The sequence below is a fragment of the Corvus hawaiiensis genome, chromosome Z, assembly GCF_020740725.1.
Source record: "Corvus hawaiiensis isolate bCorHaw1 chromosome Z, bCorHaw1.pri.cur, whole genome shotgun sequence".
NCBI classification, from domain to species: Eukaryota; Metazoa; Chordata; class Aves; order Passeriformes; family Corvidae; genus Corvus; species Corvus hawaiiensis.
In genome coordinates this window covers 16663020-16680925 of record NC_063255.1, presented here as the reverse complement: position 1 = coordinate 16680925, position 17906 = coordinate 16663020, and the positions used below count along the sequence as shown (strand labels likewise).

The 17906-nt window shown below is 52.1% G+C and overlaps 1 protein-coding gene across 3 annotated transcripts; it reads right to left on the bottom strand.

Moving 5' to 3' along the window:
* Positions 1-3096: 3096 nt before the first annotated feature.
* On the bottom strand, positions 3097-16311 carry LOC125320004 (myogenesis-regulating glycosidase-like). Of its 3 annotated transcripts, none has more exons than XM_048291905.1 (2): positions 16223-16311; positions 3097-9337 (listed from the first exon to the last, which is right to left on the bottom strand). In XM_048291905.1, exon 2 carries the CDS (start codon positions 9210-9212, stop codon positions 7176-7178), a length of 2037 nt encoding a protein of 678 aa, XP_048147862.1. In that variant the 5' UTR covers positions 9213-9337; positions 16223-16311; the 3' UTR covers positions 3097-7175. The 3 variants fall into 3 exon arrangements, with proteins under 3 accessions (XP_048147862.1, XP_048147863.1, XP_048147861.1); XM_048291906.1 differs by lacking the exon at positions 16223-16311 and adding an exon at positions 16063-16164; XM_048291904.1 differs by lacking the exon at positions 16223-16311 and adding an exon at positions 13594-16029.
* Between the last annotated feature and the right edge of the window lie 1595 nt (positions 16312-17906).

Sequence of the window (17906 nt, the reverse complement as noted above, 5' to 3'; positions counted from 1 at the left end):
GCAGTTGAACGGTTCAGCCCAACGGCTTGGGGGCTCTGGGGGGTCTTGCCGGGGCTCGGCACGGAGTGTGCCGGGAGCGCTGTGCTGCTTTTGGGTTTCTTTTGTGTTCTGAGCTAGTGGGAAAAAGGTTCTGTTGGTTTTTCTTGTTCTTTTTCCCTTTCCTTCCCCTTGCCTCACTGCCTCCCTTCCCTCCTCGCCGGTCCAGGGAGCCTGCCGGGGGTGGCCCCGGCGGGCCTGTGGTGTGGCCCCAGCTGGTCTGTTCCCTCTCTGGGAATTTGTTGTGTTTTGAGGGTTTTTTTCCCCTGTTCTACCCTGCTTTGTTTGGTGTTAATAAACAGTTTGTTTATTCCACTTTCACTTGCTGTGACCCACTTGCCTTATTGGTGGAGGAAAAGGGGAGGCCCTTTTTCCTTCAGAGGAGACACTCATTCCAGAGTGTTTCCTTCTGAAGTTTTGTCTCCAAAACTGTGACAGCTATCTGGGCAGGAAGAAAGCTACAGCACTTGCTAGTGCTGTGGCAACTGTTTCCCCCTTTTATAAATTACTGAGAACCATGTCCATGGTGTGCATTCAGGTAAGCCTGTAAAATGTGGCAAAATCTCATGGCAGTCAAGATTAAATCCTAGTACCAAGTCATGCAGTTCATACTTAGTAGGACCCATGTGTGTTTTGGACCCATGTTTAGGCCAAAGGGTGCAATCCATCAGGTGCCAGGAGAGAACTTGGGCTCCTCAGAGAGTGCTGATAATTAACAAACTGCCTCAATTTCCCCAGTGAGAATGTTTTCCCATCTTGTGTTAATGGAGATCGCTGTCCATGACAAGTGGATCCTTCTGTATCCTTCTACCCATAGAGGTTACCTCTGCAGAATGAAGGTGTCTCAGCAGCTCCTGGAGGCTTGGGGTAACCAGGCTGGCTGTGAAATGCTCTCCACTCTTAGTCCAACATTCCCTGCTGGTTTTAAGCAAAAAAGAAATTTAAAGTTGACATGACTGAGCAGTTTAAGGGAATCCAGGAGTCCCTGGGCTGCAATGTGCCTTCCCAAAGTGAGAGACAGATCACTTTGCTGACCCCAGCATATCAGTAGGCACCTGAGAGATAAAGCTGTGTGTAGCCCCAGGGCAAGAGAAAGCTCCTTTGTTTAGGGGTTTACCCTAGAGCTGCTCCATGCAAAAAGTAAGTAAAATGTCTAAAGAACATTGCACTCAGTTGAGAGCTTGTTTGGTGCCCAGGGGAGGCAGACCCAAAACTGGCTCAAACCCGTCATCCATCAGTGGGTCCGTTGTGCCACGAGGACCCTTCATGGACACAACAGCAGTGCCAAGTGGGATGAGCCAGAACATCTTTTAGATGCCCCTGAAAGCAGCTGGAGTTGCAGTAATGCTATCACTGGTGTGGCAGCAGAGAAGGAAAACCTGCCTTAATCAGGGATGTGAAAGGGAAAGCAATGTTCAGTCTGGCAGTTGTGCTCAGGGTTAACAGAGTACCACTGAATCCTTACAGTGGGCTTTCTCCCATGCCAGGATAGTAGTTTCCAACGATGCTTCTCCCTCAAGGCTGAGAAAGTGTTTCTGAATTCTTTCTCAGTTGCTGCTTCAAAGCCCCAAGCGGTCCCTGACATCTGGTCTTGGGGGAACCAGAGGGTCCCAGGGTGGCCCAGAAAAATTGCTCTGGCTGTTGTTGATGCACTAAAAAAAAAGTTTTCTGCAAAGTTCATACCCACAGTGCTGAGGAGAGGTGGGAGAGCCAGACTCCATCACCCTCACACAGTACCTCTGCCCCTGTGATCAGTGTGCTCTGCATGCTCACACAGTTCTGCCACCCATCGGCACCACAGGCCGATGGGGAAAAAAACCAGGCAACACTGAGACTTCCTCCAAACTCTGGGAATGACATGGGGTGCCTGGTACCATGGCTGCAAAAATGTCTCTCCCATTCCTTTCCAATCTGTCCCTCAGTGCCTTTCCCTGCTGCCCAGCTGAGCCACAGGAAGCCACAGGAAGCCACAGGGCACAGGTGCTGGAGGTATCCTGTGAGCAGGTGGCACCACAGCCACCTCTCTACACCCTCCTGCCACACAGGGACTGTGTGCTGCTGGAGGGATGTCTTGTTTGCCTTGCTAAGCTTCAGTCCTGGTTGATTTTTTGCACTCCCAGTGCTGCACACGAGCTGCTTCCTGGAGGTGCTGGTGACATGGGACTCTTCCCCAGAATTTGGCTTACCACAGTCTGCCTGTTTTTTGGCATGGGGAGTTTACTGCGCTTAATCTTTGATGACTGCTGAGCTAAAAAACACCCAGGGAAAATAAAAAACCCAGGGAAAATAAAAAACCCAAACAAATAAAAATCTGTTTTTCTCTACTTGGCCTCTGGGATTTTGTGTCAGCACAAACCATCTTTATGGCTCTCCCAGCACAAGGGATCTGCAGGCTGGCAGCTCCCGCCCAGATTGAGGAGGTTGTTTTTTTCCTGAGGCTACCATCCAGCTGTGTGCCCAAAGGGACTCTGCTGCTGTCAGTTTGTCCTTTCATCGGAGTCCCCCCCAGCCTTGGGCTCTGCCTGCCTGTTGGCTTCTTCCTTACTTTTAATCAAAGCTGTGATTTCAGGCAGGCGTGGATGCACTCAGAGAGCGGGTCTTCTGGGCCAGCAGCCGCTGCTCTGCTGTCACCCATAGGCACCTCCTTGAAATCCAGTCTGCAACAAATTGGGCTTTTGCTGCAGCCCCTCTGGGGTTTGGATTTTGCCACTAACACTTCTCCCTGTGCAATGCACAGCTGTGGATGTGTTTTCAAGCACTGCCATGTAGCTGGGACCCAGCACAGAGCTGACCCCATTCACTGTCCCCATGTCACGGTGAGCCTCAGACACCATCTCTACACACTGCAACAGGCTTTGGGAGGATGTAAACCAACTCAAACCCAAAGCACTGATTTTCAGGAGGACCTCTGCATCACTGAGGATCTCCTGCAAGGCTGTGAGTGCTCTTAAGTTGCCAACCTGCCCACAGGTCTTCAGCAGTGCCAGCTTCATCCCCCATATGATCATCAGCCAAGTGTATGGATGCCACTTGCACCCAAGGAAGAAGTCAAAGAAAAAGCACTGGGAAAATGTCTTTTATTGCAAAAGGAGTGAAACGAAGTCCCTCTCAACCCTCAAGCCACACTGTATGTGTTGGCCACTATTATTGATGCCAATGGCACAAGGTAGCTATGGTTTGTGCAGTAACAATGAGAAGGGAAGGAAAAACATTATTTGGGGCAAAGGGGGTGATGAGGGGCAAGGCAGGCTCCTAAATGAGTCTCACATGCTCCATTTCTGGCACTCCCATAGCTACAAGCATCTACTCCACCCATGTCCTTGCTGTCAGTACCATCTGGAAAGGGGGACCGTGGGGACAGTCAGAAGGACTTTCTGGACTGCCCAAGAGAAGTGGAGAACAGGCTCCTCTTGCTTATCCCCTACAGTCTTGAAGTATGTGTCCTCTGAGAGCAGCATGGACTAGCAAACCCCCCCAGAATCAGTGCTGATGAGCCTTTTTTGGGGTGAATGTCAGTAGAAATAGGGGCATGACCCAATTGGTGTGTATGGTCCCCACCCCCGGCAGCTGACAAAACATTGGGGTTCACCTGGACATGGCCTTTTCCAGGCCAGCCCTAAGGCACAGCTAGTCTCTTTGCTGTCAGGACCCAAGGGAGTACAATTCTCAGTCCAATGGGATTGTCTGCCACCACTGCAAACACAAGAGTGGGGTTACTGCCAGCTTCTCCTTTTAAAACATACATCAAAGCTGCAGGCTGCAAGCTTTAAATAAAACAACAATCTCAACCCTGATTTCAGTAAAGACTAGGGTAAGAAAAGCCCCAAATCTCCCTGAACCACCAGCCCCACCAACGTGGTACAGATGGACATAGTTAAACTTCTTTTTGTTTTCCAAAATTTTATCTCAATCAAGGCGATTCATGTTACAGTTCATACCAATTAGAAATTAGAAAAGTGGTTAAAAACAGACCCACCAGCATTACAGTCGGACATAGGACAGCATGTACAAACACAAGCATCCAGAAAACCTGATACACAACAGTGCAAGCTTCAAAATTCAATCACGTAAGCATCACGTGTGAAAAGGCTGAATCCACATCCCAAACCTGGTTTTGGCCTTTTTCTTGGCTAAGACAAGCTAAACCCAGCTTTGGCCAGTGACCCATGGTGTAAATCAGAGAAATATCCCTAGCAGCAGTTCCCAAGGTATCTGTGCAGAGTTTCTGGTCTGCAAGGTCTGAGAGATCCTCAAGTCCTGCAGTACTACAGCATAGTGTTAGAAATAGTGGTTTTGGTAAAAAGTTGGATGGAAAGGGCACCTAGAAGCCTGTGAGACAGCTTAAGGCAGCACTGCTGAGCCTATCCCCAACATCAGCTCTTAGTCCTCTCAGCAGCTTTACCTTTCTCCTTGCTGGACCATGGAACAGCCATGGACACTTACGCCCTAATTACAGCATTTAGAAAAATAAGGGTACTCTATAATCTTACCCATTCATTGGCATAGTTAAATAAAAGAAAATTATAACTTTGTTAATACAATCCTTTCTTTTGAGGGGAGGGGAAAGAAGACAGTGTGTCTAATGGAGAATTTCCTCCATGACCTTCCTGACAGCGCCTGAAACCACTGCAAGGAGATTGAAGGCACTCATCTGGCTGCTCCCATCATTTTAATAGTAGAAGGATACTAACAGGGATGCTGTGTTTCTCTTCACGCAGCCTCATTCCTCATTAGTGATGCATACACTGAGTGGCATGGAACCAGGCGAAGAGAAGGCAATATCTCATGGTCATGCAGGGATCCTTCCCGTGAAGTCCTGTGCCAAGGATCCCAATTCTGCACTGGCAGCTGAGCTGTGCAGCAACATCTCCTCCACCTAATGCTCCCAAGCCAAAGGATGACAAGTATTTCATGAGCAAAGGTTGAAAGGGAAGAGCTGGAGCCTCTCAAAGCATGGTCTTCCTGCACTTCTGGGGCTGCAAAAGCCCCCTCCACACCCGGCCCTTCTTGAAGGCTTTGGCCAGTCTCATCTCCTCACCTTCACTGCCACCCTGCAAGCAAGGACCAAGTCCTGCCAGTGCCCTGATGAGTGACACTGAGGTTCCAGGATTAACTCCTTGCCAGAGGGTGTCTGTAACTTGTAACATAACCGTTATTTGCACTGGTGGCCGGGAAGAAACTTGAGTCCTTCAGAATTAAAAGCCTGAGAAACAAACAGGCTTCAGGAAATGCTTGTGCTCTAGCTGGACAGGGACCTATAAGGCTCCCCTACATCTCATTTTGAGATGAAATTATACAGGGCAGATACAGGTCTTAAGGTGATGCTCCAAAGAATCAATCAAACCAGACTTCCTCACTTCCTTCCTAACTATAAAAGCTCTTCAGATTTTGCCCCTAACAGCTGAATTTCTCCTCCTGCACCCCATCACAACCCTTAGATGCTTAGTGCATCTCCTTTTCTGCCTCCTGAAAAGCCCTGTGGTAGGAGATGGGCTTTGAGAAAGATCCTCACTGGTACCCAACCCTACCCAAAACACGCACTATCACCTTGGGTGGCTGACTTGTGCCAGACCCATGCCCAGCCCACACATAATCCCAGGAGAAGCCCCAGAGATGCTGAGCTGTCCTTGGCTGGCTGTAGCCTGGGCAGGGTGCCCCAACCCTTCCCAGCCATTGCAGTTCAATTCTGCAGAAGCTCATCAAAAATTCAGGGGCTGACACATGTTCCCAACCGGGGCACAACCAGGAATTCTTGCCTTAGGGAAAAAGGCTGCCAGACTTCAATCCTGTTTGCCCTGCCTTGAGTCTCTGTAAATTCATTTTCCCATACAAAACCAAATGGGAAATCTGCCAAAGAGGCAGCTGCTGGGGACTTGGGGTGCAGGATCCCATCACCCCATGTGCCCTCTAGAAGCCTGTGACAGCAATCGCACCTCCAGCAACACCAACGCTGCGTGAGGAAGGTCCCTGGGACTCTCCCAGGGAGAGAGGAGGGCTGACTCAGGAAAACCCTCAACAAAATCATCACCTCTTAATGGCGACCTGAGATGGGTATTAGCTTAACTTCATGTTATATGAGAACATTTCTGTGGGTGCAGTGAGAACACCCACTGGCACAGACCCATCAGTTCATAGAGCCGGTGTTTTCCACCCACAGGCAAGCCGGCTATCAGCAAACGTCACTGTCAATCCAAGACATGTGTGGCTCACGGGAACCAGCTGTTCCCAGGGAAGCGCCGCATGGAGTGTCTGAGGACAGCTTTGCTCCAGGCAGACCTTCTGCCAGCAATAAACCTCATCTGTCCTTAAAAACCAAAAAGGATAGTATCAGCAGGATAATCATGCAACTAAGTGGGGTCATAAATGCTTAAAAAATGGGATGTGCTGGCACAGGCAGTGCTGCTCTAGGAAAGGCAATGTTGATGCCCTGGGCAAAACACAGAGAGGCAAGAGCCTTGTAGAGGGAGTCAAATGGGTGAGCAGGTGGGATGCAGCTGTCCCAGCAGGAAATAAGCAACCCATTCAGTTAAAACACATGGATATCACTTGAGTGACCTGACCTGCCTGGTACCCAGGAAAACAGGAGCATGGGGCAACTGTTAGTTCAGTGCTGTGCCAGGGAAAAGGGGGAAAAAAAAAGTGTGTATATATATATGTAATGCTGTTTTGCTTTATGGTCTTAAAAATATCCTTTTGAATATATTTGCCATATTATAAAACTTAGGGCAGGCTGTGCTGCAGCAACCCTCCCACAGCACACGCCTCCATATCCAGTGCCAGGTGCTCCCACAAGACTAGGAACGCTCCCCACTGGCACTAACCAACTTCCAACTCTTGAAATCCTTGAGAACTGAAAAGATATTGGGTTTACTACATGTCTGCAGACAGACCGACAACTCCTTTCTGACCTAACCAGATAAATTGTTGCCTACTGTAATCCAATCAGAGCCTACCACCAGACCCAAATTAAAAAAATCAAGACCAATCCCCAAATAAAAAAAAATTATCCCCAAGAACAGTGAAGTCTATTTAGTTCCCTTCCTCCACCCCAGTCTCAAATGAAATGTGCAATTAGAGTTATTATTTGTTAGAAAGTCCTAGGTAAGGCATGGTTATTCCAAAGCTGATGAAGAAGCCTGTTAGGAAACCCAGAGGAAATAGGCAACTTCGTCCAGGTCAACGGGATAGTCAGTTAGTAGCACCGGGGTCTTCTCAAACAGCTCCCCCTTGTAGCTGCGCCATTTGCCCGCTGGCAGGTAGACATCCCGCTCCTGCTTGCCCATCTCCAGCACCGGGGCCACCATGAGGGTGTCCCCGATGAGGAACTGGGAGTCAATCCGGTGAGTGGCCTCGTCACGGGGGGAGATCCACCAGATGGGACGGATGATGGGGTCGCCCGTGTCGGTGACCTCCCCCGCCAGCTCCAGCAGCAGCGGGGCCACCAGTGACTCATGGAGCTCTGTGAACTTCTGCGCAATCTCCACCACCTCCTTGTCGTAGAGCCAAGGCGGGATGGAGAACTGCATGGAGGGCATGAAGGCCGACAGCTCCAGCCAGCGCACGTACAGCTCCCGGTCAGGGATCTCCACTGCCCCATTGGTCTTATTGGGGAAAAAATTGCCCCCTATCATGTCTGCAGATATGAAGGGGTACCCCAGCATGCTGATGGTGAGCACAGTGGGGATGAGGGACTTGAGGCCCAACTCATAGCCCCAGACAGAGTCACGGTCGATGATGCGGAAGAAGCAGGAGATGTTCTGTGACTGGTATCCCACTCGCACCTCAGCCAGCTCGTAGAAGGGGATGGCCATCTCTGTGTAGCGCCGGGACCAGATGCTGGGGTCCGACAGCGGGCGGAAGGTGCTGAACTGCTTGGGCAGGTAGCTGGTCTCACCCGCATCGAACTTGAAGGAGGAGATGCCGTACTTGTGCCGGAGTTGGCGCAGGTGGCTCTGGAACCAATCCCGGGCTGCTGGGTTGGTGAAGTCCAGGATGGCCCCAATGCCGTTCCACCACTCCACCATGGCCGGCAGCCGCCCTGACGGCTCCTTGATAAACAGCTGACGCTCAATCCCCACACCAAAATTGGAGGAATTGTAGTTTATGAAAGGATGAGTCCACAGAGTGACCTTAAACCCATCTTCCTTCAGCTTTGCAAACATCTCTGTTACATTGGGGAACTTGACAGGGTCAAAGTCAAAGTCCCCATAGGCTTGGGTATACATGTCATCAATCTCAATGTGGCTGCAGTTAAAATGGTACTTCTTGATCTTTTCAGCAAATCGCAAGAGTTTATCCTGGTCAATATCATTCTTGTAGAGGGCCCAGGTGGACCATATGGGGTATCGGAAGGCGTTCTCAGCAGGGATCTTGGAGGGCTTGTTGAAGTACCTGCGCACCATGTACTTGTGGATGGAGGTGACGTCGGAGCCCACGCAGACGCGGTAGCTGAGCTCGGGGAAGGGCTGCTGGCCCAGTGGGGGCTTGTAGGGCGAGTCCTTGTAGCGGGCCTGGAAGAAGAGAGTGCGCTCAGTGGCGTTGAAGCCCAAGTGGAAGGGCACAGAGTCGTTGATCTTGATGGCCGCCGCCTTGGAGGAGAGCCAGTAGCGCTCCAGGATGCCGCCAAAGCTGTCGCGGAAGGAGTAGACGTCGCTGGTCACGTAGGGCACGGGCTCCTGGTAGCCGGCCAGGCGGATGGGCCAGTGCTGGGTGCTCATCTCCGAGCCCCCGTACCAGTGGGCGTCCTCCCAGAACATGGTGTGCTCCACGGCCGGGCCGGCCTCCAGCTCCTCCCAGCGCACGCGGTAGCACATCACCGTGTCCTTGGGCTTCACCGTCTGGATGAAGAAGTTGAGCGGCCCCCGGCTCGAGCGCGAGCAGCTCAGGATCTCGCCCTCCTTGGAGCACGACTCCAGGTCCAGGCTGCCTGAGCGGAAGGCCAGCCGGAACACCACCTCCCCGTGCTGGTTGCGGATGATGAAGCCGTCCGCCCGCAGGTCCATCAGCTCCGTCTTGAGCCGCTCCGCCTTCCGCAGGGACACCGTGTAGTAGCACCAGGCCACCACCGCGGCAATGAACAGGATGAGGCCCAGCAAGATGGCGCCCAACATGGGCCTCAGCTCCTTGGAGGGCTTCTGCTTCACTGGTGTGAAGCTCTCTGGCAGGAAAGTGTACATGGTGCTGCGTTTTCTCTAGAGCTTTCTGCAGAGGAGTAGGAAAGAAGCACGCCTGGGGTTCTCAGGAGAAGACAACGGATTGTTAGGAGAGCTCCCACCTCCACCGAATCCCAGAACATCCGTCTCTGAAAAAGGAGAGGATATAAATAGTCTGAGAGAACCTCTGCATCAAGGGACAGCGTGTCATCCATTTGCTCCCCCCGGCTCCCTCTGCCTGTCTTTGACATGCCAGGTGTTGTGTTCCAAGTACCAGACACCATCTCCAATTACTCCAGGCAAGACAACACATGCAGAGAACAGCCTGAGCCCTACACAGGGAACAACCACGGGGCAACAAGGACCAAATAATTGCCATAATTAGTGTTTTTTTGTTTTGGGGAGACTTTAAGTGAGGCAGGAATGGAGACTGGGTGGCAGTAGAAGGAGGCTGAACAGGAACCAGATCAGCTCACTGACAGTGTCTTTTAAGAGACAGAGATAACTAAGAGCTATAAAAGACACCACGTAATGAATTCCACACAGCCACTCCTAATTTTAATCATATTGCCTCCCTGGCAGATTTAATTCATCTGCAGCAACATCCCCTCCTTGTCCCAAGCATGTTCCAGCTGCTCCACCTGGGTGATGCTTTGCAGTCAAAGTGGGTAAATCCCTGCTTCTCCACAGCTCACGGTGAGCCAAATGGGGCTGGGGTACCGGTGGCTCATGTCTGGTTTTGGGGGGCATGTAGGGGGTGCGGTGAGTGGCACAGAATGGCTGGCTCCTGCCATGTGCTCAGACCTTTACAGCATTTCTGGGTAGAAAAGAACTTCCAGCTTTTCTGAAAGAAAAGCTAATCTTGTAGTAAGTGAGCAGTGCAGGACCTCCAAAGGGCCCTTCCTCCATCTAGCAAGGCTCCAGGCTGTGTTTCAGCTCCAGCCCACTCCCCCCTGAGTGGCCCCGGGGAAGTAGGCTGTGCCAAGAGCCTAATGGCTTTTCCTTGGCCACAGCCTGGCTGGGCTCCGCCAAGCATAACGCCTGGGATCCAGGGGAGAAAAGTAAAGTAAGGACATGGGAGAGTGAGAAGCAAATGCAGCTGCTGGAGGAATAGGGGAGGGAGAGGAGCTGCAAAGCTGCAGACCAGCTGCCTGATATCTGCCTGGTGCCAGCAAACACAGCCGGTTCCTCCCCAAGCTCTGGGGCTGTAAACCTGCTGGCTGTGGGCAAACCAGAGGGAAAAAAACCCTCTTTTTCTGCACAAATGAAACCAGTTGCAGAGATTCCCTCTAAAGAGATTGTTTTTTTTCTTAAGAAAAAGGAAGAAAAAGATCCAAAATGAATTACGGAACCCTCTCCCTGCAATAGACATGGCAATCCAGAACACGTATTTATTTCTCTGTGCCTCAGAAAGATGCAAGAAAGGAAAAGTAAAGCAGAAGGGGGTCCTGAACACCACCTAAGCCTTGTTGCTCCACTGTAGCTATGTGCAAACTGCAGCATCTGTGCACAGGCTCAGCAAAACATTCTGTGTTTATATTCTTCATCTTGAAGCAGGTATTGGACCAGACCTTGCAGCAGGCGGGTCATTCTAACCTTCCCCTGGGAGTTAGTAACTTTCTAGACAGCCAGTTGCTTTAAATGGGATTACAGAGGCATTAGGCAGCGATTAGCCTGAACAGGCGATAGGTTTAGTTAAACAACTTGTCCCATGGCCAACTCCCACAGAGCCCTCACTTGCCAGCGAGGAGCTCGGGAACGGGTTGGGGACAGCTCCAGCCACTCCAACTGTGTCACCCAGCACTGGATCCTGCTCCCCAGGTGGGCAACAGGGCTCTCACCACCCAGCACTTGTGATGCAAGGCCAGCTGAGCCAAGCCAAATTGGGCAATAAAGACACGGAGGAGGTGGTGGTGGGATGAGGCTGTGTTTGGGATACACCTTTCATCCCTCTCTCAACTCTTCCTTGGCTTTAGGGTGAACCAGAAGCAGAACAGGGCCATCCCAGGGATGGCGGGGAGGAAGGTTTGCAGAAGGACTTTGGCCAAAACCAGCACAGCTGAGTGAAGCTGCAAGTGGCAGGATGATACTGGAAATACAGATGGGTACACTGAGCCCAAATAAATCCTCACCCTCTCAACACTGGGAGGTTTTGGGATGCCAGAGAGAGAGGGACGTGCGAATACCTGTCACTCCAGAGCCATGCCTCTATCTCACTTTTGCCTTATCTGGGGACTGCAAAGGTCAAGGGGGAAAAAAATAAAATGCACCCTTCACCAAGCAGGACTTGCAAATAATTTGGGAAAAGTTTTCACATTTTCTTTATAAAAAAGAGGGCAAAATGATGTTTTCTTTGCCAATTCTCATTTAAGGTTTTAAGCCCAAGAAATATCTGATACTGCTACTGAGGCTCCATCTAAAATTGACAGCAGCTCCCACGGCTTCAGGGAATTCTGGATTTTTATCTACCTTTCAGGAAGCTGGCTTATTATTTATGAACTACTTCGAAGCTGCTCTATTTTTAGGCTGTTTCTTTCTTTTCCCCCCCATGGACTGGAGCTCATGGCACACATGAGGGAGCCATCACTGCTACTGTCAGTAGAGAAATAATGTGGTTTTTAAGAAAGGTTTTGCAGCCTCTTGAGTCCCTTGGACACCAATCTGCCTCAGAGGGATGTGCAAGCTGAGTGATTGAGCTGGTGGATTTAATCCTGCTCTGACTGCTGTGGCTGGGTCAGGATCAAACCCTGTGGCTGCTGAGGAACATTGCCTACTTGGACATGACTTTAACAAAGATGCTGAGAAGGGTGTTTGCAGACATCACCCAGCACAGTGATGGGCCAAGGAGGTCTCCAAAAACAATCTTGGTCTGTGCCCTCTATTTTTTTGCCTTTTTAACAGAATGTACATTCTCCAGTGGGAGATCTGGCACCGTCCCAGGTGAGAGCTAAGTCTCCCAGGCTCCCTGGAGATGCGTTCCGCCTCTCACTCGCAAGCTGCAGCCCGCAGAGGTGCCTGCTCATGCACTGCCTGTTTCAACAATTTTTTTTTTGTGTAACGCTAACTTGTTATTTTGCTCCAAGATGACATTGTGGCGGCCTTTAACTCCTCAGGAAAAAAAAAAAAAAGAAAACTAGAAGGGAGAGTGTCAAAGTCAAACAGCATGTTTGCAGCTTGCTGCGCCGGAGCTTCCCAGCTGACTCAAAACAAAGGTTTTTCTCTGTGTTCTGTGAAAGCAGCGAGTCGCCTTGCCTCAACTCAAGATGAAAGCAAAACATCTGAGCAGGACACACTTTATAGAGTAAAAATAAAAATCCATTTTTTGACCGCTTCTATTTTTACCAACACCACCGCTAACCACAAGCTGCGAGACCCACAGCACCACTAACCCCAGCCACTCTGCAATTAGGACATTCATTTAAAGAGGGTCAATAACATATAACTGGTCTCTATTGCCCTGGCAGGGTCAGGTCTGAACTGCGCTAGGGGTCAAGCTCCTGCCAGAGACACACACCCACTTCCCCCACCGGGATGCCAGGAAACCCTCCCTCTTCCACTGCAAGGTGCTGCCGCCTCCTCCCCAAACATCTTGGCAGGAGTTGAGCTCAGGAAATAGTACAGAAACACTGCAGATTTTACCAGGAGGCATCTCCAATCCCACACAAGAGCAGGGAATTAGGACAGCAAATTAAGGGAAAAATTTCTTCTCCGCAAAAAAGCTGTGGAGGCAATAAAACCTCCATGTGTCCAGTCTGAAACCCCCTGCAGGGAACCTGCCCTGACAAAGGGACTTTGTACACCTGAGACAGGGGACAAACAAACCCTTCCTGGGGGGTTAATTTCCCTTGGAGGGGTCTGCAGCAGAGCACTGGAGTTCTGTGGAGGGCTTTTTGGAGTCAAATAAGGTGAAATCACTGCTCCTCCCGCTTGGCGCTGATGGGAGCAGGTGAGATGGGTGGAGGCACCTGGTGACAACGCAGGCACAGAGCGCAGGGCTGCTCCCCACACACCCTGATTCCACATGGATCAGAAGCACTCATTCCCTCCCTAATCCTGTGGATTCCCCCAGATACTACAATGGATCACCCTGAGGCTTTGGTTTTATCTCTGCAACACTCAAGCCACCTCCGGGGGCATGTGTGAGGCACAGACACCCGGCCCCTGAGCCCTGGGGGATCCTCCACCTTCACCGTCCTTGCTGTGGTCAGAACAGGGATGGACCCACTGCCTGACCTTCGGGGTTCCTGGAGATGCTGCGGTGGGGGAGCTCTCTGCCCCTCCTGCAAAGTGACAGACCCTTCTTGTCAGGGCTTTTGCAAATTCTCCACCGCATCCGGCTGCTGGACACAGAGAGGCCCATGCAGGAGGCAGCTCACCCTCCGGGGCACGGTGCCCCAGTACTTACCTAGCCATGGCTTCCTGGGGATCCCTGCCTCCCGCCTGGCTCCACCACAGTCGTCTTTTTAAGCACATGAAAAAGGAGCACCGCTCCATCTCCACGTCCCCGGCAGCTCCATCCTCTCCATCACGTGGGGCGTTCCGGGGCTCCGAGCTGGCCGCTCCGTGAGCAGCGGGTGTCCGCGGGCAGGAGGAGGGGACCAGCACGTCACCGCTGTCTTCTCAGGCACCGTGACGGATGTGTGAGCAGCCAACCCTCCGGCCGGGGTGTGCCAAGGCGAGCGGAGCCCGGCCAGGAGGGGCGGCCGCACACGGGAGCGCGCTTCCACCCTCCTCCGCTCGCGGACACCCGGGATCCGGGCTGGCATCTCACCTCCCTGCCAGGTGGGCGAGAAGGGCCGGCGAAGGCGCATCCCCTCCCTGCACTCACAGGAGCGCCAGAATCAGAAAGCACAAGGGAAAAAAGACTAATCCAACCCAAGGTTTGGGGTGATTTTTCTTTTCTTCCCCAAATGTTGTGATTTTAAGCAGAGTCATGACCCAGAAGAGTAATGAGGCTGCCTCGTGTGAAAAGAAACAAGCTGCCCCACTGGTGCTGGTTGGTTTGTAAGATAGGATTAAACAGCACTGGGCACCTGGAGGATAAACCCCAAATCCAAGGTGGCCGTGTGAATACAGAGCTCATCTGCAAAGTGCAGACAGGCTGCCAGCACCTCACTCTGTCTGCGAGAGGAGGCAGGAGATTTGAAGCTGTGGCATTAGCTCTGCCCAGCCTTAAATACTTGCACCTTTATTATAGGAATTGTGACTTTGCAGCTCAGTTTTGTCTTTTAAAGTTTCCAGTGTCAAGTGATGCTCCAAACCCATTTAGACACTTCATCCAGTGTTTGACCATGAATACAAAGCAGCCACAGGGAACCAATTCTGGCAGCAGATGACTTAATATTTAACACCCCTGACAATTCCCCTTTTACAATATCATCTTTCTTTGTTCTTCACCCCGTGCTAATTACCAAGATGAAGTTTAATAAACTGGGTTTTCACTGTAACCCTGCACACAGCTCGTGCTGCTTTCATCTCATGACTAAACCATGACCAGAGGCTTCTTCTTTCCCCTGCCTAGAGGCACATCAGGGAGCCTGAATTTATCTGAGCTGCAAAGATCTGTGGAGACTTTAAAACAAAGTGAGTCCTCCTGGTCCACTTGTATCAAAGTGCATTGGACATGAGGGAGAGAAAGCTCCAGGGCTCTCCCCTTAAGGACATGCCTCTGTCCACCTTGGATAAGTCCTACAGGCTCTGTGGGAGCTGGAGAGAGCCGGGCTCTGAAACTGTGGTCCACTGGGTAACCCTGAGCCCAGCAGTCAGCTCCTCAGCACCCGCAGGGCCACCAGATCTCGTGCCGAACAGTGGCAAAAGCAGAACACCAAACAGTGGTGCTATTAGCTTATTTCATGTGCCACTTTTGCCATGTAAGATACACAGCCACAAAGATTTTGGTGTCTTTTCCAAGGTCTCTTGGTCCCCAGCCCAACTCTGGCTGGTACAAGACGTGTGTCATCTACCACCCCATCACTCCAACAGCCTCTCCCCAAAGTGGGTGTCAATCTCACTCACTGCTCATCTCTGTCCTCCAAGACAACCCACCCTGTAAGTGGGACCCAGTGCCCCGTTTTGTCCACGCAGATTCTTTCTCTGAAGAGCTGACTCAGCGCTTTGGGAGCACTCAGCATTTCGGATGCTGATGCAGGCTGAAACCTGAGCCCACCCCAACATCCAAGTGCTACAACATGATATGGGGGAGAAATGGAAACCTAAGCACGCCCCTCTGGCACAGCCCTGCCAATTTTCCAGTCATCGAGTGACCATGAAACTCCAGGCACTGGCAGCTCCAGAGAGCTGTGGATGGCTCAAGATGCTGGGCTGTTGACACAAGTCCCAGAATTTGTATCCAACAGTCAGTGATTCTGGATAACCTTGGCCCAAACGCAGTCACCAATCCCTTTAAGTGCTCCCGTGCAGCTTTTCCATGTGCAGATCCAGCCACACAGCCTCACAAACGTCATTCTCCACTGGGCTGTGGGTGTCTGCTGTGCCAGGCACTTGCCTTTGGACATCATGGGTATCCCAAAGTGGTAAGGGGGGAAAAGGGGAAGAAGCATTTGTGCTTTCTAACACAGCTTTGGCCACTCCTTGCCATGGCCAGCGAGGTCAGAGCTGTCCCAAAACCCACTCCAAACCCAATCGAGCACACAGCACAATGAGCTGCGTACACCCATCTGCAAAGTTTTCACTACCAAGCATCTTATCAAGCGGCAAAAGTTGAAGCTGCTCTTTGCGAGTCGTGCCGGGGACGTGTCTCCCGGCTCCGTTCATCTCCGGGCAGGCAGACTCCCACCTACCGGAGAACTCGCGCGGCCCCTGCCCGGCGGGGTGCGGAGGGCTCGCACCCCAAGGTCTGGGCAAAGCTCCGTACCTTCACCGCGCTCCCCGCGGGCCTTCCCGAGCCCTCGCCGATGCCGCAGCCTGGGGTCTGCGGGAGGGGGAGCCCCTCGCCCGCCTCTTCCCGCACCCCCCGAGCCGGGGCTGCGCCCCCGCCCCCGCCCCGAGCGCAGCCCCGGGAGCCGCTCACTCACCGGCACCGCCGGGCCATAGCCGGGTCTGCCGGCCCGGGGGGCTCCGGGCTCGGGGCTCAGCGCGGTTCCGGGGTTGGGCGCTGCCCGCCCCGCCCCGGCTCCCGCCCCGGACCGGCCCCCGGACCGGCGCTCCCCGATGGGAGATGTAGTTCGGCCCGGGCAGGGCAGCTCCGGGGGGCGCCGGGGGCTGGAGCCGCTGGGGATGTCCGGGGGAGCGTGGGGATGGGGTACCCCCGGGGCTGGGCTAGGGGTATCGGGGTTTGGCTCCGGCGGGGCTGTGCCGGGGTGCTTTTGGGTCGGGATGAGGTTTTCATGAGATGCTTTGGAGCTGGGACAAGTTTGTCATGGGATGCCTTGGGGCAGGGACAGGATTTCAGTGGATGCCTTTGGGCTGTGCTGGGCTCTTCACGTGATGCTTTGGGACTGGGATGAGCATTACATGGAATGCTTTGGGGCCGGGCCAGGTTTTTCAATGGGGTGCTTTTGGGCAGGGACATGCTTTTCATGGGATGGTTTTAGTCCGGGATGGGGTTTAATGGGGTATTCCCTGCTCCTAGGAGGACTGGGGTACTGCTTGGTGTGGGCACAGCACGGCAGGCTGCTGCCCCACTGGCATGTGGGTCCCCAGATGGCTCTGTGCTGGAGCATCACCCCACTGTGAGGACCACAGTGCCGTGGATTTATGATCAGCAGCACACATGGAGGGGCCTGGGTGGTGCTGCCCCCTGGCAATGTGCTCTCAGATCATAGTCAGACAAGCGCATTTCATGCCTTCATTAATTATGTGCTGCTTTCAAAGTACCCCTCCTTATGTAGCATGTGTCAGTGCTCAGTATCCCAGATGGACGGCAGCTCTTCCTGGACAACTTGCCAAAAGCAAGCACGTCCTCAGCAGCCCAGCATGAAGCCGACAAACACGGGTGTCAATGACTGCTTCTATTTTTGGCTGTGTTACTATGCTCTGAGAGCTTTCCCTTGCATGCTTTCTTGGTCTCCACCTTATGGATGGTGGGGGGGCACCAGTCTGCAAGGGCTGTTAAAGTGCCCACCAAACCAGCAGTCAATGATGTTTCTCCCCTTTTCCCAGGAACTTCCCCAGACTGTGGGAAAGGGTCTGAGGGGAACAATTGCCCAAGCCAGCTTTAAGGAAAGACCACCTTTGCCCTTCACCAGTGCCATGGGGCAAAGTAAGCCTCTGAGATAAACTAATGTACCCTGGCATTGCCATCTCAGTGAACCATTTCCAGTGGCTCCCTGCCTGTGAACACCATTCTCTCTTGCACTCTCTCTCATTTTCCTAAAATTCTTGTTGCCAGATCCATACCAATTGAGGAAAATATTCCTGTTTCTTGGTGGAGAAGACCTTGAGAAACTTCTTTCTGAAGCTCAGGCATAGGGACATATATGGGGAATCCAGTGCTCCCTGTTTATTCTTGTTGCTGCTTGGTTTTAGTTTCTGATCTCAGGAATTTAAGGCCAATCACATATTTTCTGCTAAGTCTCACACCTAATTTTGGCCCACGGGGATTTGATGCAGTAGCAGAGTGATGACTGTGCTGGTTAAACAGTGTCTTTTCTGCCCTCTGCCCAGGGCTGAAAAAAGCTGCTTCAGCAACAGGGACATCCTAAAGGTAAACATGTGGGGATTAAAAGGTACTGCCAGACCTGCAGTGGGTGAAGGACA

Coding starts and splice junctions, on each gene's coding strand:
- LOC125320004 (XM_048291905.1), bottom strand. CDS start 9,212: ATGTACACTTTCCTGCCAGAGAGCTTCACACCAGTGAAGCAGAAGCCC.